Source organism: Mizuhopecten yessoensis, unplaced genomic scaffold (genome assembly GCF_002113885.1).
Source record: "Mizuhopecten yessoensis strain PY_sf001 unplaced genomic scaffold, ASM211388v2 scaffold9465, whole genome shotgun sequence".
Lineage (NCBI taxonomy): Eukaryota > Metazoa > Mollusca > Bivalvia > Pectinida > Pectinidae > Mizuhopecten > Mizuhopecten yessoensis.
In genome coordinates, this window is record NW_018408061.1 from 49987 (window position 1) to 73821 (window position 23835).

General features: G+C 35.4%; 3 protein-coding genes across 7 annotated transcripts in view; all 3 read right to left on the reverse strand.

Moving 5' to 3' along the window:
• Positions 1 to 4947: 4947 nt before the first annotated feature.
• LOC110458148 (alpha-L-fucosidase-like) lies at positions 4948 to 7189 on the reverse strand. Its single transcript, XM_021509737.1, has 3 exons — positions 7077 to 7189; positions 5272 to 5441; positions 4948 to 4952 (listed from the first exon to the last, which is right to left on the reverse strand). Exons 1-3 carry the CDS (start codon positions 7175 to 7177, stop codon positions 4948 to 4950), a joined length of 276 nt encoding a protein of 91 aa, XP_021365412.1. The 5' UTR covers positions 7178 to 7189.
• A 2108-nt stretch (positions 7190 to 9297) lies between these two features.
• LOC110458160 lies at positions 9298 to 15397 on the reverse strand. 5 transcript variants are annotated; one of them, XM_021509759.1, is made up of 2 exons: positions 11860 to 11941; positions 9298 to 11420 (listed from the first exon to the last, which is right to left on the reverse strand). In XM_021509759.1, exons 1-2 carry the CDS (start codon positions 11923 to 11925, stop codon positions 9771 to 9773), a joined length of 1716 nt encoding a protein of 571 aa, XP_021365434.1. In that variant the 5' UTR covers positions 11926 to 11941; the 3' UTR covers positions 9298 to 9770. The 5 variants fall into 5 exon arrangements, with proteins under 5 accessions (XP_021365434.1, XP_021365438.1, XP_021365436.1 ...); XM_021509763.1 differs by lacking the exon at positions 11860 to 11941 and adding an exon at positions 14466 to 14580 and having other exon boundaries at positions 9299 to 11420; XM_021509761.1 differs by lacking the exon at positions 11860 to 11941 and adding an exon at positions 12830 to 12920 and having other exon boundaries at positions 9299 to 11420.
• A 3465-nt stretch (positions 15398 to 18862) lies between these two features.
• The window catches only part of LOC110458162 (alpha-L-fucosidase-like), a 32604-nt gene continuing 27631 nt past the window's right edge, over positions 18863 to 23835 (reverse strand). The window contains exons 7-8 of the mRNA XM_021509767.1: positions 20661 to 20831; positions 18863 to 20567 (exon numbers count right to left, since the gene is read on the reverse strand). Coding sequence (XP_021365442.1) covers positions 20306 to 20567; positions 20661 to 20831 — 433 coding nt within the window. The 3' untranslated portion in view covers positions 18863 to 20305. The remainder of the gene's footprint in view (positions 20568 to 20660; positions 20832 to 23835) is intronic.

Here is a 23835-nt window from a genome sequence, read left to right on the forward strand (position 1 = left end):
ACAGATCCTGTCAAAAGTCAAAAACATTCCTCTCATGTTCTTTCTCGTCACCTTGAAGTTTGTAAGGTAGAACAGCTGGTCTCGCAGACGCTTTAACTATGTACACAATATAATATATACAGTTATACCACAGTACTGTATTTGTATCGGTATGGCTAGGAATGCGTTCCAGGTCAGGTAAAAGAGCATCAAATGTATTAAATTCAAATAAAGCACCACTCCACGACAATCATGGATTCATATGGGTACAATGTTATAATAATAGCATTCATACAGTGCATACAAGATGAACTTAACAAATCATTGGTTTAAAACAACAAGTCATCATTTCCATGAAATTATCCAAATAAATAAGATCTTTATGTCAAAATAAATTTCATATACAGAAAATGTTTCTTTTAGTATTGTCCTTCTTTGGTAATTTTACATAAATCATGACATAGTCGACAAGGCAACTTGGTACTGGGCGCCGCCATTATTATTTACATGTACAGGGACTTGGTATTAATTTCTAACCCTCAGTTCACATATGTGTATTATATAATGTATGATATAAAAAAAAATATGTGGACCATAGGATGGTAATTCGTACCAAGTCCCTGTGCCAGGTTCAATAATTTAAAAGCTTAGAGAACAAGGCTAAATCCGCTAAGGTTGAATACATGAATATGTGAATCCAAAATGAACGCTTGGCTAGCAAAGATGAGATGTTACAGGCTGGACAGATAATGACAACAAAAACAGGCTGAAAACATGTATGGAATGTGTTTTTCTTAAGGGAGGCTGTATAAACACATTATGAATATGTAAAATCATGATGGCAGTCCATTTTACCTGAAATACCTGACGTTATTTTCAATACCTTCAGTTCATCTATATTTCCACACTGTTCTCTGTATGAGTGATAGAAATCGGTTTGTTTTTTGGGTTTTATAAATCCTTGCAACCACTTTTAAGTCATATGTATAAGAAAGGTCTGCCAAATATCTGATTCTTTGACAACTTTACTACAAATATATAGCAGGAATTGAACTTTCTATATCAACTGCAGTACACTTCATATTATTTGTTGACATTTTTCTGCTACAATACATGGAGTCTCCTCACAAGATGCTGATAACCGAAAAGAGTCTACAACCTTAATCATATCTTTTAGAATACTGTATTTAAAAAACATGTTATACATGTATCTCTGCGATCCACTAAACATCAACAAACAACATTTAAACGCTTCATTCCCTAAATCTGTTATCAAAAGGATTGTAAAAAAGATATATGTTAAAATATTTCTGTTCAACATTCATATTTACAGTGGTGTTCAAATCCACTAATACATAAGTTGACATAAAATTGTACTGCAGTATTTTTTGGTCTGACTTTTGACAGCTAAATAAGTCTCATCAAGGGTCATTGACCTGTCAGAAGTTGAAGTAGCCAAAATTATTTGCCCCTTTGCTTGCTTTCCTATCCATCTTATTCTGGCAGTTTATCATTCATTTTATTATTTTTTTCCATTTGTTATGCACTTCATATACATCTGATGAGAATGGGAGATATTTAAAAATGTACAAAATTCGCTTTAAGAAAGCTGAAAGTTACAAAAAGTTTCCTTTTAGATAAAATATGTCATGTTTAGGTGATTTTTGAGAATGGATGGTTTTGCGAAATTTGCTTATTGTTTTGCAAGATACCAATATTTTTATGTTAATAACATATATAGGGTGCTCCCATAGCTACCACTTTCTTTAAAATGTATATTTTCTTCCCGTTGTTTTTGGAAAAAAATATCCAGAAATTTTAGATAGTTTTGAAGTTTTGCTTAAAACTTACCATACTGACAATGTCAGACAATTTCAGGCATGCGAAACATATAATGATTTGTAATTCTTCTTGAATTTGGTGTACAGATAGATCTTGAATTGACAGATCTGTCAGATCAGCACAAATTACTTAAATTGGAGTCTACATAAAGAGTTATGTCCCTTTACTTTCTTTTTCAAGATTACATGGTTCAAAAAATTTTCTACTTGAGTCATCGAATCTGTCAAAATCTGTCTAAACATAATATTTACATACAATGTACATGGGGGGGGGGGGGGGCTAAAAGTTGGGCCCCCGAAGAATCGGGGATTTTCTTTCATGTCTACCACTTGTGGGACATTGAACAGACCAAAATAGATCTTCTGCCCCCATTGCAACACACTTGGGATCTTTATTCTTTCCTTTCTTTATTCACTGTACTGCCTTTCCTTGGTCGTGCCGCCTGAGAAGCATGGCGAACACTTAAGGATTAGTCTGTCCGTCATTACACGTTGTCGTTGGCGGCGGCAATCACATTTAAGTTTTCCAGTAATCAGATTTTCAGATTTTACGTCTGTCTGTCTTTCTATCTGTTTTTATCTTTTGGCCTGGTGCGGCGTTCGGCGTCCCGTCTCGTCGCGTTGCATCCTGATTCAATGTAAACACTTAGCAACTTCATTTATTGACAGTTTTTGGTCAAACTTTATACAAAGGTCAAGTTTGGGTATACTTCGAACATCTTTGTATTTCAGGGATCAAAGGTCAAGGCCAAGGTCATATTTGCTAACCGGGGGTTAGGTCTCTATCAATGTTACTATATGAATAGAAAATCAGTTTATAAAATGCACTACTTATATTTTGAGTTCTGTTGGGCTGATTACACTCAAGACTTTATCCAGTGCTTTTATAAAAAAAAACTTGCTTTTACTAGTGTTTGCTACATGTATACCTAACCACAGTTTCTTTTAAATCTTCAATAAGCATAATTATGGAGAATAGTCACAGCGACATTTAAAATATATTTATAAGTCTTATTACCGGTTAGCTTGTAATAATAATAACAATAATAATATACAGCATTTGATATAGCGCACTATCTAGCTAACATAAGCCACTCTAAAGCGCTTTACAGTACATAGATATACATTGAATATAATTTTCATATATATAAATTAATACATTTTTTGAGGAATTCGCAGTAGCTGCCTTATCAGGCGCTTACTATTAGTCCTATACGACCTGGCTTATATCTCCCTATATATAGCCTCTTTGAAAGCTGTGTCGTTGATGGGACATTAATTACTATGCCGCACGAGACACAATTCTTAGCGTATTAATTACAACACTGACCGGAAATACAATATCCAATGTAAATAAACATGATGGCTGCTGAAATATCGCTGGGCAATGTGAGACTTGACAATGCCATTGTAAATTTATGTGCAAAAAAGAAAAAAAGAAATAAAAATACTTTTATTACAACAAAAACGGGACCAATGTCTGTCTGCAATATCGTAAAAAAAGCACATCGGTTGAAATCACCAATGCCGGCAATGGAAACAATTTTAACACTCATGCAATTTATTAGAAACATTGTCTGTTACACTGCACTGATTAACAGGGGTTCGTTACAAATGTAGGGGAAAACACATAATATATAGACCTAATGACACATACGTTACAGACCTACTGATATGAGTCACAGCACACATAAACATATTTCAGACATTTGTAACGAACCCCGGCCTCTGCTCCGTCGCAAGATCACTCACTCACTCACGATATCAGTTTCACGCGTCTCGCAGCCACCGTTTTCTTGAGGTTCTGACGACATGTCAAATAACGAGGGTGTTATAGAATTTTCCGACTGTAGTCAGATTCCCATACAATCAACAAATAATTTCACGTCTGGATTCTTTACAAAATTTTCGAATTAACTTCCAAAAATAACTCCCTCGTGGAGGGCAAGGTCGGATTCACGGTGTTCACTGTAATTACCCATGCGGGAAATTTGTTCCGGGGGAAAATCGAAACAATTTCAAATCTAACTTTCAGCTCAGATTTCTATTGATCAACTTAAATCACCCTATAAACAAATCAAACGCAATTGTATTGATACTGAATTGTGAATTAAATTGAAGTGTTTGTTAAAAATGTCAAAGTACTACTTTGTTTGCCAATCAGCACGCGACAATACGCTGTCCAAACTATTGAACGAAATTGTGTGGACTGTCGATAAGTCGGGCAATTTTAATTTTAATTATAAATTATTAGTTAAAAAAGAACTACAGTAATAGATAAAAGTATGTGAGGAGTCAATGCTATTTGTATTTAAGCTTGGGTCTGGAGTAACTAGTACTCTATATAGAGCAATAGCAGCATATCGCTAACAATTCCGGTATCAATATCAGGAATGCATGTGTTGACAAAGACAACGTAGGGACCTGTTAGTTAAGTCGCTATCAATGTACACTGTACCTTGGTTCTGATTCTTTCTCAACTGAAAGAAGTATTCCATGTTTCATGTATACATGTACATGTAAGTACTCTTATTTAACACCAAAAAAACATATATATATATATAATATGAAAAGGCAAAGCCTTAAAAGAGCGAAGCTTTTGTTGATCTCTGATATTTACTGATTCAGAATGAGATAATACTGCTTTCAGAATGAGGCAATATAAAATGTATTTAAAGTCGGTTAATCGAGGGATATTAATAAAACATAAACTCTAATGATGCCATTTTCAAAGCTAAAGTAGATATTTGTTCTTGTGCGTAGCCACGGAATTAGACTAGATGCTATTTAAGTCTGTGGCGTAAGTATATGATGGGGTCGGGTGGCCCAATGGTTAGCGCACTCGTTTTCACCAAGATGACCGGATTCAATCCCGGTTACCTGCCCGACCACGCGGGTTTTCTCCGGATATTTAATCATCTGCGTGCGTCCGTCAGGTCACAAAAAGATTGACTGAAACTGTTTGGTAATTGCTATTGAAAAAAGTGCATATAACATATTTGTCGATAAGTCTATAAAAGTAATTGTATAGAGATGTTAGCTAAAAGAATTATATTTAAAAAAGAAAACATTGTAATACTTTGATGTAACCGAGATTGTCGTTATATCGATATTTAGAATTTCTGTTTCATCCTGAAACATCGGATTGAATTTCAAATTTTGCAATTGTCACTGAGGTTTTACAGGTAATGATGCCAAATAAAATTAAACAGTTTCTGTCTGTAACTAGTCATAAATCGGCATGCGTTCTGAAAAAGTGATACGTTGCTGAAAAAAAGCGTTGAACTCGGATTCGTTGTCTTGACAATTATTGTTGATTTCGACATACATGATTATCCATTGTTTTTTTTATGAGTGGTGATGCATGCATAAATTATGTAAAGACTATGCCCTGACTTTCAAAAATGTCAGTTCGTAATAATCGTTGATGCTTTACCAATTCAGAACTTACCATACCCTCGAGGTGTGGTATCATTCTGGTAGTGCCAGGGTTTATTGTCGTATATAGCATCAGCATTGACTCCAAGCCATTGTCCCATCTGTAGGAGTCGCTCCTCAAACACCGGGGGAATAGTCCCATCAGACGTTGGCCCAATGTTAACTAACAGGTTACCACCGCAACTGTTAAAATAGCAACTGTCATTCTGATACCATTGCTATCAATACAGCTATTGCCAATGCACAACTGTCATATATTTAAAACTGTAACAGTTTACCAAAGACAAAATTCTCACCCATTCATATTTTACAATTTGTTCATTCAGATCTATTAAGGATGTACAACTTTCAAAACTATACAACACTCTCATACATGAGACACCTTCACATTGAAATAACTACTACTAAATTCAGCATTGCATTAATATATACTGTTAGTCTTCTTACTGTCCCACTTATATAATAAAGAATCTTAAGACGACAGAAAAGAGGGGGGGGGGATGAACACCATCATAATCTAAAATTAACAAGAGGCCCAGAGGACCTGTATCGCTTACCTGGAAATATTAGCAATATTGAAGTTGAAAAAGTCAGATGCTGTTTGAAGTGTACATGAATTACATGGTTAGACAGAGTTTATATATGTATATTTGTATATGCAATTAGACAAAATCCTGTCATTCCTACAGGAAAATGAGGATTTTTAAGAATTTGCTCCTACTTGGCCCCGCCCCTCAGCCCACATGGGGGTGGGGGTTCAGACATAAGTTGATACAAAATTAGATCCCTTTCATCCAAGGATGCTTAAGACCAAGTACGAAAAAAGTCCTGTCATTCCTACAGAAGAAGGATTTTGAAGAATTGGCTATGTTTCCCCTATTGAGCCCCGCCACTCTGACCCGGTCAGACCCACCATTTATACACAATTAAGTCCCTTTCACCAAAGGATGCTTAAGACCAAAATATGGACAAAATCCTGCCATTCCTACAGAAGAAGAACTAGTTTGAAGAATTTGTCAAATTACCCTTATAAGGCCCACCCCTCAGGCCCCGGGGGGGGGGGGNCCGACAGAAAAAAGGATATTAAAGCTATTCCTCTATGTCCCTTAATGGGCCTTGCCTCTCTGCCCCCAGGGGTGTCAGACCCATCGTTTATACAAAATCCTGTGAAAAGGATGTTTTTAACCACATTTAAAATATATTCCTTACACTATTGCAGAAGCAATTTATGTTTTCTCCTTCTATACATCCCTATAATAACTTGGTGAGCTCTTATTTTGAGTCAGAGAGATTCAATGTAAGGAAGTTTATTCTTTCAAATAATGAAATAACTGAGCAACTGAATTGTATTGTATGGTCTTGGGGAGAAAATATCAAATTATGGAATATCATATATAAAATTACGTCCAAATTTATTTATTACAAGAGAAGCAATTTAATGATTACCCCCTAAATAACTATATGTAAGTACTGACACTATTCTAGAGGAGTGAGTCACTTCTCCGTATGCATGTGTTGATAAGTTATTGTTTAGAGCGTCAGAGTTACCTTTCTTTGATGATGCATCCTACCACCATATTTAGTTCAAATGTATGAGCTTCTAAAGATGCACCTTTTAGTTTTCTTGTTTATAAGTCTCTCTATCAACCCAGTATTTTACTCCTATGTGTTGCCTATTTCAGGACTGGAAGGACTTGGTATGGCACCACTCACTATAAGAAAAAAATGTTCATTTTTCATAGACCTCCATATGCTGACAGCTTTACTTTGCCCAATGCTCATCGATTCCTGATACAGCTTACGTTACCAATACCGTACCTAACAGTCTCCGCTAGTGTAGCAATGAGTTCCTGTAAAGTGAGCACGTCTGATAGATCCATATCTCTCCGGTATTCCCACGACTTCCGGTCTAGTGGCATAGCGTTTTCCCCACTTATATTTCTGGCGAATGCCTATCAAAGGTAAAAACACTATTCGTTAACCTGTCAATTTGTATATGATCCATAAGTTTCTGGATTAATTATATCAGATTCCTGAAAGGGACCACATTAACAATCATGTGTACATTGTTGACATTGATGACATCTTGAAGGCATTCAGAACAAACAAGCGATTTTGTCAGACACTTTCGGTCAAAGTCATTGATGCCCCTTATAGAGTTATAATGGTAAACCAAAAGAATTTAGATGAAAATTGACATATATGCCGTCAAAAGTTAAGATGTAAGTCGGTATTGTTCAGACTATGAAAGCTTTGTAAACAATATGTTGGACATAATATAATAAGAAAAAAAAAATCTACGGTGTGCCTAACGTATCAAATATATGCACTTTTCACTATCCACATGCTAAATGCTTAAAATTGATGTCGCTGACAAACTCAAATAAGTCAACAATTTTGTTCCTTGTTTATCGCATGTGTTTTTTCCCCATCATAACCGTTATAATAAACAGATAAAGTTATCATACGCATATACTATCGTGAACAGTTTATATTTCGAAAGAATGTCTTTTTTATAAACATGTAAGTGGATTGTCGAAATAGCGCGAGCACACGTATCTACAAAAATAATTAAAAGAGGTTATTACAATTCGAGAATACATTTTGTTTCAAAACTTTAAAGAGTTGTCCCTCTTTGTATGTGCAGCTTTTCTATTCATAGTATACTAAGTGATTGCTATCTTATTATCTATGCAAGATGATGATCATGTGCTGTTTGAGGAGAAATTTGTTCATAATTTCGAGTATGCTTGTAAAAAGTGACTTGCTATTGTACCATTAATGAAAAAAAACCAAAGAACTGTTATTTTAATGAAACCAATATTTGATTGTACCATAAAAGAGATATATCTCACCAAAATTAATCGGTCGGAAGGCCACTCTCTCTTCACTATGCCTGGATAATTTTCGAAATGTTTCAAGAAGATTGATGGTGACTTAGTCTAACTATCCTCGATTTGAATTGATACATGTTTATTAGTTTTTCGTGTTCAGAGTAAAGAGAACAGAAAATAAATATACATTTCGTTTGAGGAATTTAGTTTATCGTAGTCCGTTTATCATATGTGAAGACGGTTGTATTTTATCATTGATCATAATTTCGTCAAGTATATCTGAAATGTCATTTGTCTGATCTCGCAGTGAGTTTTGTCGAGCTGTGCATATGCTCTTCTCGAAGGTGAACGAACGAAACCCGAGCATTAGTGACAAAAAAGTGGACTCATATCTTGAGATCTCACGGGAACAAAACTGTTTTGCACCATTATTTAATATGAGAGTAACATAAAGGATAATCTTGAAAATTTGAGATAATTTGGAGGTTTTAAAACCGTCTACCTATTATACCTGATACCTCTAAGTAGAGGATACGGGAATTCATTATAAGACAATCTAGTTTAAAATCGACTATGTTGAATTCCTTCCTAGATACCAAAAACAAACTGCATACTTCAAGCGACCTTAGAGTGCTAACAATAGTATAAGCCACAACCGACAGTGTTTGGCTATTTTATAAATTTCCTTTTAAGGAAATAACTTATAATGTCGACATTTAAGAGCTTTAGTTCCTGCTAAAGGCTTACAAATTGTTTTGGCAAGATTGAATAAGATGCATTGTGCAATGTCCAACGAATCAAACAGAAATACATCAGAACAATGAAACACTTAGTAGACAAGGTATAACTAACAGATCCGAATGCAAGTCTGTCCAATCAAATCTCCAATATAATCCGTCCAATCAAATATCTATACCGGTCTGTTCAAGTTACCCTTTTAGCAACTATGTCAATAAAATTTCCCTTCCAGTCTCGAATTAGTCTGGTCTTGCTTTAAGAAAGGAACAGTTCATGTATGTAATGCACGTACATGTACATGTAACCCATTTTCTAACATTTAAGTTTATACTTATTTCAAATGCATTATATTATCCAAGGCGAAATGTCTCCTCTCTAAGACCAGGTCAACGTTACAAAGTTATACATCAACAAATTATGGAGATATTCGTATTAGTTCAAACAATAATTTTATTTCAAAAATCTACAACCAGATAATAAAAATGTACATTTAATTACTATGAAACTTGAAAAAATATAAAATGATCACGTTCATCAATATCAGGAATATATGTATACAAATGTACATTGGTCATTATCTTTTAGATGATAGAGACAATAATGTAAATTTAAAACAATATTATATTATATTTCCATTTTTCTTCACGAAACTTGAAATGAAACCACTTTACATATAAATGCAGTTTTTCTAAGTCCGCCTGTAACAGATAAGTCTAACTCAATGAGCCTTTGATTCAAACCAAGCAGTGAAGACAGTAAAAGGGAGACAACAAGTGATAATGTTAATGGAATACAGTCTTTAAAAGGTTTTGCTTTAAATAAAAAAATACTGTTACAAATGAACCACGGGGAAAAAAGTTCATACTGTTTTGTTTTTTTAATTGTTGGTCCTATACTCCCTGATTTAATCACTCTTTACCTTAATCACGATAAATCTATCTCACTGGGGACTGATATTCCCCGTGCCACAAGGCTGTTGCAGTGCCTCATCGGGTATGTCATCGTACTCTATCAGTTGCCATGGCTCCTCTTCCGGTTCTACATGTAAGCTGGACTTGCACTGCCTCGCAAACGTTTTACAGTTGTAGATAGCCAGACTATACTGATTTTCCCCTAGTTTCGACCTAGCCATTTCCACGACTTTCTCCGGATCTTTGCATGTTCCCTGTTGGTACTCAACCTTGAACAGCGGCTTCGAGAACGGTATACACTCTTCCACAACACCACGTTTATAACTGTTACGGATCACTTTGATTTTGTCAACCCCGTTGTGATCCACCACGATGGCGTGGCAGCGCGGATGTAGTACCCAGCCATAACCTACTATGTGATCACCATATTTTAGGTCGGCGATACTGGTCACCGCTCTATCATCGGCTTTGAATGTGGAGGAAATCGCCTTGCCGAGCACACTTCCAAGGGCAGTGCCAGCCATTTTTCCCACTACACCGCCTATGATCCCTCCTACGATACCACCAATGATGATACCCACCGGACCTAGTGGTGATCCCACAGCGATCCCGATGAGTTCCGGACCTAGGGAGCATAGAATAGACAACCCAGCACTCAACACACCCTCCACTAACCGTCGGATGGCAGTTTCGATGAAATCGTTCCTGGATGTATTTCCCTTTTTTCTCTCTTTGTACGCCTGATTCAAATCCCAAGTAACAAATCCTGCTTCTAGTACTATCACAATTCCAGCACCAACAAAGTTACTTCCTTTCATAGCGTGTTCGATTCCTTCTGCTGAGAAGATTTTCCCAGCAGCCATAGACGTATCTTGTATTACACTTGGTATGATTTGTTTCGCGACAGAAACTGTATGTTGTACAATTAAGCATGTGCCTTTGGTAATTGACTTGGCAGCCAGAATGATATTTTGTCCGACGATCTCTTTACATTTTCCTTTAAGCCAAGCTAGCTGGTGTGACTTTTCAACGCCCGTTTTGCAATAAGTTGCAAAAGTTTCACAGTCGTCAGTGAAGGGAAAATACCCCGTATCACCGATCCTGGACCGTGCTCTCGCCAACACCAGTTCTTGGTCATTGGCCTTTGTAATTTCCTCTGAATAGTCAATACGGTACATCTTGTTAAACAGTTTATTTTCATTCGGGTCCACGTTGTAACGGCTACGGATGATTTTGATGCGGCCGTCCTCCTTGTTCCAGTGAATCAGCATTAACTCGCTCGTCTCAGCAATAACTTCTGAGACAATGGCGTGGTGCCAGAAGAAGTACCGTCTGTGCCAGGAGATTTGGTCGCCTGGCTTAAGTATGTCAGCAAAATGTGTCAGGTCAACTTTTGTTTTGGAACTTCGAACTTGGAATGCCTTGATCTCACTAAGGTTTGGGAGAGGCCTTGATATCATCTCTTGCATTTCACCATACTCCTTTGTATCCTCATCGTCTTTGACGCGCACTACATATTCCTTTGTTAGATTCTCTGTCTTACATTTAGTACAAAACGTACCGATCAACTTGTTTTCGCTGTTTACGTAGCGTCTGAGGTTATAGACATCGATTTGTTGACAGACGCATTGGCTCCCAGGTGCAGACAAATCTCTGTCAGTGTCCGCCATTCTCCACCACTGTAAAAAACATAAAGCGTTGGTAAAAGTAAATAACCACGTGGTGTGTCTATTAATAGACTATGTTATTGTTGTATATCAATTAAATTCAGGCTGCCAATGTCTACTCTTTCTTCACTGAACATAATATGATCCTAGGTTAGAAGCAAGTGATTTTTCACATGCTTTAAAAACACTAAGACGATAGTGTTAGCTTAACAACTTAGTCAAACCTCATTATCTGACTAAGGTTACCTAGCATGCTTGTATAATCCTTGAGAAGTATTTAGATTTAAATGAGTAGCACTTTTCCATTTAATTTGCTGTAAATAAAGTCATGTGTCAAACGATTGTAAAGTGGCACGTTTGACTCGACAATCACGTGATATTTCCCAGGCGAAAGTACAATCTCTGTTTTGGAGAACTACCTACTACATTTCACGTCCCGTTGCTTCCTTACCTTACGTTTTCCCGCAGGCTGTTTCATATTCCGCTGTGTGTGTGTCTGTGTGTGTGTGTTATTCATCAGAACAGGATGTAGTGTGATGTTATTTCAATCACTGACATTTTATATATATGCATGGATAGATATACGCTTTTGTTTTATATGTAAATTATATTTAGGTGGAGTGGAATTCCCAAGATGTTTTACACAGTGGCGTGAAATTCCCAAGATGTTCTTTATATTGATACCAACATTGCACCTACACATTTTCGTAAAAAGATACAGCATGTCGATAACAACAATTCTAACCAGACACTTTATTAATTATATTTGAAAGAGCAACAGTGATGAAAGATCTACCGTGGTGGTTATTAAGTCAAACATGTTATCGCCCATGAGTGTAACGTTGTGTTTACATTCAAGTACTACATCCTGTTACATCTATATACCGACATGTGTGTTTTTACTACGCGTGTACATGTATGCAAGCTCAATCGCACTCACACATATATATAGTGTCATTGTTTTTCTAGCTTTGATAGTCGTACTTAATGAATACATATCACAATAAGATTATTTTCATATTCATGATACGATGTACTATGTTTGAATAATTGTTCGATTAGTTGCAGTTATCAGTAATTGCTATGTTTGTGCAACTATGTTAGTTTGTATACACATGAATAAGGTCATTCATGTTAAGTTTTAACATAAAAATTATACAGTGATTTTTAATTTGTTTCCTTATTTCTTGTTCACAAGTAACAATGTGTGAGACACAATTAATCAATGACACCCTATAACAACTACATGCTATTAATTTTGAATATGAATCAACTGTCACAAATCAAGGTTTAACAGGTAGCAGTTACAGTTCTAGGTTTGTATAGACATTACTCTCGGTGAGACGAAACATTCAACAGAAGCTATCAGAGTCAGATCTGTGTATCGAATAAAATGCCCACAGCTTACATGTCCGACTTACCTATAGCCAGGCGGTCGTCGTAGTCATGAATTATTACCAGGTTGTTTTATATAAGTGAAATGGGAATCCCTATTGTTCTATATTAAGCTTTCAGGAATCCCCAAAATGACACAGTCTTATTAACGCGGAGGTAAGGGAGGGGTGAGAGGTCAATTATCAAGAAAATACATAAACGACATTACGTGGGTAAAAGATCGTAAGGTTAGATAAGTTAGCGTGCGGCAAGTACTCAATGATCACGAACATGCTTTTTATAAGCCCTTATCAGTTAAACTCTACTTATATGTATAACCGTTAGATATATTAATGAGCGATGTGATTCTAGGTGGGTTTTTCAATACGGTTTTCTGAATAATACTACCGGCATCTGTAACGAGTCGTCGGCATCAAATCGTGTCGATATCGCAATGTATTTACAATTTCAAACTCCAATAATAGAAATCATGGTAGTCAACAACCCGTTCGTTTACACGTCCGTTTAATCAATTCTGCACACAACCTAAACCATTATGTTTGTCAATAATTCGCATTGTTTCTTGTCTAACGCTGACCTGAAAGAATGGCCTGTAAGAGTTACGTCGTTAATCCAGATTTTAAGGGATCCCCCAATTCATTTTAGCCCTCTAGAATGTTAGGACACATGCAACATTATCAGATCTAGGTGTTGCATTACGTTAATTATAGAAAGGTAACATACAACCTTTGTAGGCCGTCGACATAGCAAATATTTGTCGGACAATGAATAGCCAGTGACTAATAATGAGAGGCTATGTAAGAGTTATTCCTGGTGATTTGACTTTATATAACCAATGTATTATCCTCAAGTCTGCATTAACTTATCAGGTATCTCCAAGTTTTATTTATACGAATGAAGGTGGGATTGATCCGGAATCCCAAGATGATGACACATCGGCCACACTTACTTGTAGGTAGGCACGCGTCATAACAAATATTTGTCGGCCAGTGACGAAATAGTAAATAATGGTGTTAAAGTCATTCCTGGTAATTTCGCTTTGAATATGCAATATGTAATATCTTGTATTCTATATTTTGTCTTCACGAATCTCCAAGATGATCAAGTTTAATTTATATAAATGTAAGTTAAGTGGGAAAGATAAGAAATCTCTAAGATGATTGTGAAGATAGGTTAATTGTATTGAATGTACGTCTTGGTGTTATAATAAAAAGTATGAACAAAAATACAAATAAAGCCTAAAACATTATATTGAACATTTCATGTACCAATAGTAGAAGCCATAGCTGTGAATAATGAATATGCTCACAGCGTAAAACATTGTGTTTGTGTATAATTCGCATTACGATTCACCCTACGTTGTCCTGGACGCACTTCTTTCAGGAGTTACACAGCTTATACTGGGCTGTTAAGAAACAGGGATCCCCAATTAAATTTCTATGTTTAGCCCTATGGGATGTTAAGACACATAGAACATGCAACATTAACCATATGTATCACATACGTGTAAAGGTAAAGGCATTTGCGTAAACATTACTTTCGATTTGAAGATAAACTTATTAGCATTACCCAAACTCACGATCATTGCAAAGAAATGTCCATATTTACAATATTAACCCTTCAGAGGTAAATTGCACACAGTCTACACATGTCGAGTCTTACCTTTAGCTAGGCAGCCAGCATTACAAAAACCTGTGACAGCGACAAACTAGTAACTAATAATGAGAGGCTCTGTGGGAGCCACGCCCGGTAATTTTGCCTGTACAGGTAATATGTAATGTTTTGTATTCTATATTTAGCATTCAGGAATCCCTAAGATGCCCAAGTGCTATTTCTACGAAGGTGCACGTTAGTGGGAACGATCGGGAATACCCAAGATTACAAAGTGGTATTCATATGACATTAAAGGGAAATGAGGTCGTGAGGTTAGATGTGTTTGCGTAAGACAAGTAGTTAATGCGAAAGTACATGCTTTTAAAAGGCCTATCAGTTAAACTTTACTGATATTTACTGATATTTATTACCTTTTATTACCACAATAACCGCCTTTTACGTGTTGTAGACGGATACAGCAGACATTTTGTTTCCCCGAACGTAAATTTTAGAAGAGTTACATACAAGCTTCGAAGGTTCGGTAAATAATAGACCTACCGTTCCCTTTTTTAGACCGTATAAAATAATATATATCGGGGAGCCTGCAGAAAAAATAGTTTGTCTGGATGCCGTCTAATAAGATACTGAAGAGACCAAAATTGATTAGATTTTACCATAAAAATACAGCATTGTTATCTTTTCTTTTATCTCCTGCTTTCATTTATCTTTGTCTCCCTAGACATTCTCTCCCCATTTGTTACGAGGACGTTCAAATCAGACTAAATCTTAAATAACAATACATAAACATGCATCACACCTGTGTACAGGCAATGAGATATATATATTCAACAGCATTCATCAAAAATGCGAGCTGTGCATCGAAATCTGCATAAATTGAACGCACTTCGGCAAGACTTACGTTTAGCTAGACAGTCGTCATAACAAATATTTGTCGGATAGCGACGAACGAGTCTTTCAGGGTGAGATACTTTGAATATGTTGTTTTGTGCAATTTTGTTTTATATAAGCGAAGTGTTAATCCCAAATATTCTATATTAGCCATCAGGGATCCCCAAGACAGCAAGGTGACATTTACCCGAGAAATACGCGGGGGAGATAAAGGTTTCCCATGATTACAAAATACTATATATAGAATACAAAAATAGAGGGGATGAGGGATTGTAAGGTTAGCTGTTTACGTGAGATTGGTGCTCGGTTGCATCATACATGCTTGATGTGCAGTTGTTGTAAATAAAGGCGATACGATACTGAGTTTGGATAAACAATGCTGCCGTCCGTTACAAATGGTGATGTTGCAATGAATTCAATAATGTAATTAATTTATCCATTTCAAAACTAACCGCAAGTGTCATGATAAATTATCTTCTCCGATAATTTCCCAATCGCAGAATGATAACAAATTAGCCGTGTGACCAAATTTGTGCACCTAAATTAGGTTTATTAACATGTATACATACATAATAACGTGTATTCACTTCCGTTTTGTGATGTAAGAAGGGGGTCATTTGTGCAAAAATAAATATTTGTATTAACTTCTGTTTTTGATGTGCGGATGATGCGTGTCATACACACGTACGTGTTTAATACATGGAGAGGCGATGCCTCTCAAATAGTAAGGTGTGTAACGTTCTGGTTTAGGATGAATAAAGGGGACATTTATCATTCGTAACGGTGTATGTTATACTCTGTTCTGTACGGAGAAGTAATCTGTGTGATACGTAATGGTTCGCGTTAACTTCCGTCTTGTGATGTGTGAAGGGCATGTGTTAAACTTACTGTTAGTTACGTACGGGGATATGTGCCACATTTACTGATGTACAAACACTTTTAGTGTGTGATGTAAGAGGCCATGATTATTACACACGCTGGTACATTGTATGTGCTTTGCTTCGTGACTGTTACGTATTGTAGGGGTCATGTCTGCGTGCACAATGATGTTGATATCAAACATGTTCGCTACTTTTGTCCAGATGTTCAAAGTTCAAATTGTATTTGTCATGTTCCGAGAAAGAAATCCCTGTGAGTGATATGTGAGAGGGGCAGGCGCGTCGCATGTAGTGTAATTTAGGCATGAACTACTGCTACTCACTCTTCTTAGTTTTACCGTTTTAAAATATATAAAACCTATATAGGTTAAACATATTCTGCTAAAAATACAAACACTCACATTAGCAGATATGGCCGTGAACAAGCTGTCGTTTATATGGCCGTACAACCCAAACCTGACACAACGTATTTGTCTATCGAAATTCATAGTTTGCTTCATATTGTACTGCATGTACATATACAAGTTACAAAGTGTGGTAAGATTTTAAGGAATTTTCCATGCTCCACATTTAGCTGACAGGGATCCCCAATCAGTTTCTATTTAAGTCGTTTCGAAACTTCACCACCTACTCAAGTAATTGACGCATATGTAACAGCAACAACTGATTATAACACACAAAAAAGAGGATATATAACGAAAATTTAAAAGTACAAGTCTCGTCTGTTATTCATATTTCAAGAGATAAATCAAGTTGCTGTACATTATTTATGTGTATATAAGAGTTCACGAAACACGATTGATACACAGCATTGGTGTCTCATATAGATAACAGTTGTTGACAACATCATTCCTTTAGCTTTTCGTGCGATCAGGAGGAATAAGATCATTTGATTTAACCTAACGACCAAAATAAGGGTAAATGAATGTCTAATACTGACAATGTATTTCACCCTAGAGTCAAACGAGAGTACATTGAAAAATAAAAACTGAAAAATGTTTCATTTGAGGAACATATACAAGACATTGACCGAGTATTTATGTGTATACCTCGACTCGATGTCATTTCAATGGCGTGTTGCAGTAATGATTTGTCTTCGGCAGCATCAAATATGTTCACGGTTTATAAAGGCATTTGTGTTATTACAATAAACCCGGCGTTAATCTGCAGTGCATAGTCCCATCTAAGCACTAAACAGAGACAATATATGCGTTATGCAGACGATATTTTGTTCAATAAAACATTGGTAGGAGACAAAACCATTATATAATACCGTAATACAGTGAAAACTTATTTCCATTTGTATATTTAGGACGTTAGTGGAGTGAAATCTCGGAAGACACATAGCAAATTATTTCATATTTTACTACCATATTATATAATCAATGTTACTGTGACAGGGTATTATTTATATTTTATTGTTTTATAATATTTATTAGGACATGACATGGGTCAGAATGGGATTATTTATCTAATAATGATTTTTTATTTTGTCCGGCATGTATCAGATATATGTATTAATGTGTTTTATTTGTATTTATAGTTTGTATGAGTATTAGTTGGGTAGATTGATATATATATCAGAATACCAGGTACGTGTCTATGTGCTTGAAACAGTGAGTTGAACTCACCTGTATGTTTTATAAATGCAATCTTACCATATATGGAAGATTCATGTGTTAATAATAAAATTCATACATATACCTTTGACATAACTTGACTAAGACAATTTGATTGGCTGGATAACATCTGGAGATGGAAATTTTATGTAGGTACTTAGTTCTTTGTTAGGCAGAAGAGATTTGGATTTTGGAGAGCAAGGAAGGATCACATCAGGAGTAGATTGGGTGGTAAGTTTATTTTATTAGTATATCATTATCGTTGTAGTAATTGTATGTAGTATATTGTTGGGTTTATAAATGTTTAACAATAAATTGCTATGAAGTAAATGTATGTTTTTAAATATAATGTAATGCTATTGTTCTCAAGGATTAGTATGTGTTAAGTGTAGAATCTGTACGTCTACAAAGTTGCCAATTAGCATTTTCAATTTTTATTATTGACAAATGTGTTCAATAGGTTTTTGTATTTTATTGATGTGAGACGATAGATTGAGATAACCATAACGTAGAGAATTCTGTCTATATACCTCTACACCATATGTAGGGTGAGTTTATGAGTTCATGAATTCTAGAGTCTAGAGTCTATACACATGTAGATCTGTGTATTTTATATTTATGAATAAGGAAAGTCACGTTAATGCAATCCTTGGTCAGCGGTGTAATTTATGGTATTGATACAATCAAAGTATTTAACAGTGATATATAAGTAATGTAAAACTATATAAATGTGGCTGTATGTAAAGATTTCCTATACTTCTTATTTGGTAAGAAATTTAAAAGTGCTAACTCGTTGTCTGTAATGTGAGAGAGTTGTGCCCCTTGATTTAGTGTGCAAGAGTATAAATGTATGTCTTTGTTTTTTGTAGGGTATCTTAAGATGTTATAATAAAGCAACAACCATTTGAAGAGACCAACGTTTTGATTTGGTTTTTTCCACCCTGCTACATTACATGTAATTTAATTCTATGAGATTCCCAGATATATGTAACTGTCATCTCCTCAATTTGCGTTTAAAAGACCATAAAAGAGTACCCATAAGAAACACAAAGTAGAAACGGAAAGAAGAAATAGTTTTAATATCAACGGAGAATTGTTTAAATATACAAAAAGTCAACCCACCAACACATATATGATAAGGAGTACCCCCTTACTTTTGAATGTTGATGTTTTCAAATGAAGTTCAGAAAATGTTACGAAATAGATGAGTTTAAATCACTCGCCTTGCCGAAACAACATCTACACAAACTACCGTCGCCAAGTGACCCAAGCAGCGATAAAAGCGCATTGTAGATGGTCTGTTAATTTAACAATACTAGTAAGATGATATACCATACACTTAATATTTACACTCATTTTCTATTTCGAAAAAATCCGTTCTCTAGTATATTCACAATATGAGGTGTCGTCAGATTTGTCAGGCGTTGATCTAAACGCAAAAAAAACATGATATAATGCCTCTGACAGATTGTGTTGTTCTGTTCAGCTCAGGTCTCGTGGGGTCCATGTATAATCAGGTATTTCTTTTGTATCGCCTGTTCCGGGAACAGTGGGGAAACCAAAATTTGGTACATTGCATGATACGCTAATTGTAACAGTCAGAAATGTTCCTTTTTTTAATATGTGTTTTGTTTCTTGATTCTGTCTGATGTCATGCCTATCCTGTATACCTGTCGTTTACGTCTGTTTTCGAGTAGTTCTGTATTACCTTTATGTGTAAAATGTTGACTTGCTGTCGATTATAAATAAGAGATAGTCGTCAGAATCTCCAACAAAGGAAAACCACATTGACATCGTTGACCCTAAAGAAAACCTGTTATGCAGCGAAAAAAGACAAACATTGCGCAGAAAAGAAAATACTGCTGACTGAATACAACACTTAATAAAAATATCCTGAATGATTGTCAAAATGCCATGAAAACAATTGAATTAATACACAATGACGAATGTTGAGGTATCTGTTTGACACGAGGTAGATTATGGAAACATCCATAGTATAACCTTTTTATCATACACCACACAATGTCAATACTTACATGTATAAGTAACGTCAACTCATTAACAATAGCTCAAACTTTTGAGAATGTTGGAGCAGCTTCTTTGGGAATGTGTTAAACTGGAGGTAGAATGAATATGCTACATACAGGCAGATATGGCACGTGCAGGGCAGATATTGATTGCAATAAGGTATCGTCATTAAACAGCTAGCAGTTTAGCATGTGCACATCAGACATTATCATAGAGAGGAATAACAAATTACAGGTGTTTTTTTTCTGCACAGTACTTGATACCTTATTGAGTTAGACAAGGCTACTTTTCTTTTTGTCTCTTTGCTTTAAATATTTTCCCGGAAGCCATGTCGAACGGTGAGACGGACAGCACGCTGACGACAGACAGACGAGCGTTATATCCATGATTTACGACGCAGTAAATAATATCAGCGTAGATAGATATCAGAAAATAGAACGTTGATACTTTTCAGCGCAGTGTAAATATTGTACCATTACTGGTTTTTCAGTCCGTACAGAGAGAAGACCCAGCCCCAGGAGTAGGGCGTGGCGTTTGTGACGTTAGACACTGTGATGTTCATACCACCCTGGGGCCCAGTGGTCCATGGGAAGGTGTACACTGTTCCCTGGAGGGTAACCTGACAGAAGGAAGGGTCCCCGGGGATTGGGGCTCCGAGATACAGGTATCCTGACTCCGGAAGCTTCTGAGTGAAGGCGTAAACAATGGTTACCATACTGATCTTCTTAGCAGTATACCTATCACAAAGAGAAAAACAGAAAATTACAAATCCAATCTAATTGGCTATCAGTTTTTAATCATCATTGATGTTTTACTAATTCAAAACTTACCAAACCCCCGGGGTGTGGGTATCATTCTGGTAGTGCCAGGGTTTACTGTCGTATATAGCATCAGCATTGACTCCAAGCCATTGTCCCATCTGTAGGAGTCGCTCCTCAAACACCGGGGGAATAGTCCCATCAGACGTTGGCCCAATGTTAACTAACAGGTTACCACCGCAACTGTTAAAATAACAACTGTCATTCTGTTACCATTGTCATCAATAAAGCTGTTAGAAATTCACAACTGTCGCAAATTTAAATCTGAAACAATTTACCAAAGACAAAACTGTCACCAATCAATATTTTACAATTTGTTCATTTACAACTTTGAAAATATAAACAATTACTACTCAAATGCAGCATCGCACTAATATATACTGGTATTCTTCTTTCTGTCCTACTAAAACAATAGAAAATCTTAAGACAATAGGCAAGAAGTGTGAGGGGGTGGGGGGCTGATTACCATCATAATCTAAAATATAAAAAATGTGAAGGTATACCATTATTTTAATAACTTATTTACCTAATAATATCACACAATTGAACAGTGCTTCTTTTTCAACCGTATTAATCGTGTATTGATATAATTTATCGTATGAAAAAAATTGTCAATAAATATTAGCCTTTATCATTATCTCTTCTTGAAAAAGAAGATAATGCTAATGTGTCAACAAAAACCATAACTTGAGCTCAAAATCGATAAAACAAGGACAAAATATCAACAAAGGAAAGATCTACATGGAGACCCTTGCAAAAGAAAACGGATAATAAGACCAGGTGTTCCTCTGGGGATAAGCGGATTCTGCCTCATCGACGACACCCGCCATGTAAATCTATTTCAAACCAAAGTTATCTTCATATCTTCAAATCGATAATTCGTGTTGTGATAACAAAACCACAAGTACTCGATATTCATGTCACACAAAGAAGTAGCATATTTCCTTAGTATTTATCAACCTGCGTCTTTGTAAACTTTGTAATGCAAGTATGGAAGTCATGATATCCTAGGCAACAACTTGGGTACCGAAACAACCGCAACATGTAAACACAGAGGAAGAGGAAGCGATGGTGTTACAATCAAGTAAAGAGAAAGTTCATGATCGGAAGCCGAAATCGTCTTGCATTCTGTTGTAAGGAAAGATAAAGGAAAGCGGCTGAAGTAGAAGAGTCTATAATGTCCTTGATTTCATGCTCGTAAGGGTATATACGATTGACGTTGTCAGTAAATCGTGTTATTCAAGACAACACATCGTCAATTTTCTGAATGCGAAATTAAAGGACTAGTCTATCTTTTGTGTTACCAGTTCTGATAAACAAAAACAAATTGGTCAGAAGATGGGCAGCTTGTTCCCATAGAATTGCCTACAGCCTGTTGTACAGTATGAACTCAACAAAGATATTGTCATTGAGGGACTCAAGCATCTGACAATATCGTCCTCAGTATATATACGAAAAATACGATGTCATTAGTAGCTCTTCAGTTCACAGAATGTTTCCCACAAATATGAATTCAAATTTGGGTACTTCAGATCAGCGGATAGACATTTTATTACTTTTTTATCTGAAAATCTTATACATGTGCATATGATCTGTCAGATTTCACTTGTTTGATCCCTGGTCTTCGAAAATATTAGAAATTATCAGATTAAGAATGTATGATAAAAACTATTAGTGATTTTAATAATGAATATTTTATAATATGTGGAGATTTTAATTTAGTGCTTAATACTGAAAAAGACTATGATAAAAGTTATAAACATATTAACAACCCAAAAGCTAGAGACAAACTAAATGAAATAGTTGCAGATTTTGGAATGGTAGATATTTATAGAGAACAACATCCTGAGCAAAAAAGATATACTTGGAGAAGATGTAATCCTACCAAACAGGCACGTTTAGACTTTTTTCTCATATCAGAAAATTTATTACCAAGTGTACATAACTCTACTATCGATCCAGGATATAGGTCTGATCATTCAATGCCAATAATCTCTTTAATTTTTAATGAATTCAAAAAAGGTAAAGGGCTATGGAAATTTAATTCTTCTCTTTTACATGAAATAGATTATCTTGAAATTGTCAAGAAAACTATCATAGATGTCAAAATACAATATGCACTTCCAATATACAACCTAAATAATATAAATATAATTCATGACTCAGAAATTATGTTTCAAATAAATGACCAGTTGTTTTTAGAAACTCTCCTAATGGAAATTAGAGGTAAAACCATTTCATACTCTTCTTATAAAAAAAAGCAACAAAATTTAACAGAAAAAAAACTTATAGATACAATTAAAAATTTAGAAGACAGTGAAAATATTGATTTCATTGAATTAAATGAGAAGAAACAAGAATTGGAAAAAATCAGACTAAAAAGATTGAAAGGTAGTATTATCAGGTCCAAAGTAAAATGGGTGGAAGAAGGGGAGAAACCTACTAAGTATTTTTTTAACTTAGAAAATAGAAATTACACCTCAAAAATAATCCCAAAGATAGAAAAAGACAATGGTGATATAATATCGAAACAAGAAGAAATTCTAAGTGAAGTTCAACTATTCTATGAAAAATTATATACTATAGATGATGAAATAGAAGAAGCTAATTTAGAAGAATTTTTAGTAGATTGTGAAATTCCAAGGCTGAATAGGTCAGAAGCATTAAGTTTAGAGGGCAAAATTACTGTACAGGAAGCAGCACTAATTATGAGAAATATGAAAAATAACAAAAGTCCAGGCTCAGACGGTTTTACAGTAGAATTTTTTAAATGCTTTTGGAAACAGTAAAGTAACTTTAAAGTACGGTCTATCAATTTTGGTTATATAAAAGGACAATTATCTGTTACCCAAAGACAAGGAATCATAATATGTTTACCTAAAGGAGAAAAACCTAGACAATGTTTGAAGAACTGGAGACCAATATCCCTCTTAAATGTAACTTATAAAATTGCATCAGGCTGTATAGCAAGTAGAATAAAAGCAGTGTTAGATAAATTAATTGATCCAGATCAGACAGGTTTTATTTCTGGGCGATATGTGGGAGAAAACACAAGGTTGATATATGATATTGTGGATTACGCAGAGAGAAATGATATACCAGGGATGCTATTGATTATCGATTTTGAGAAAGCTTTCGATTCTGTATCTTGGAAATTCATTGATGAAGTACTAAACTATTTTAAATT

Coding starts and splice junctions, on each gene's coding strand:
- LOC110458148 (XM_021509737.1), bottom strand. CDS start 7,177: ATGCCACTAGACCGGAAGTCGTGGGAATACCGGAGAGATATGGATCTA. Junction 5,442..7,076: donor ACACTAGCGGAGACTGTTAG/GTACGGTATTGG, acceptor CTATTTTAACAG/TTGCGGTGGTAACCTGTTAG.
- LOC110458160 (XM_021509759.1), bottom strand. CDS start 11,925: ATGAATAACACACACACACAGACACACACACAGCGGAATATGAAACAG. Junction 11,421..11,859: donor AGCCTGCGGGAAAACGTAAG/GTAAGGAAGCAA, acceptor TGTTTTTTACAG/TGGTGGAGAATGGCGGACAC.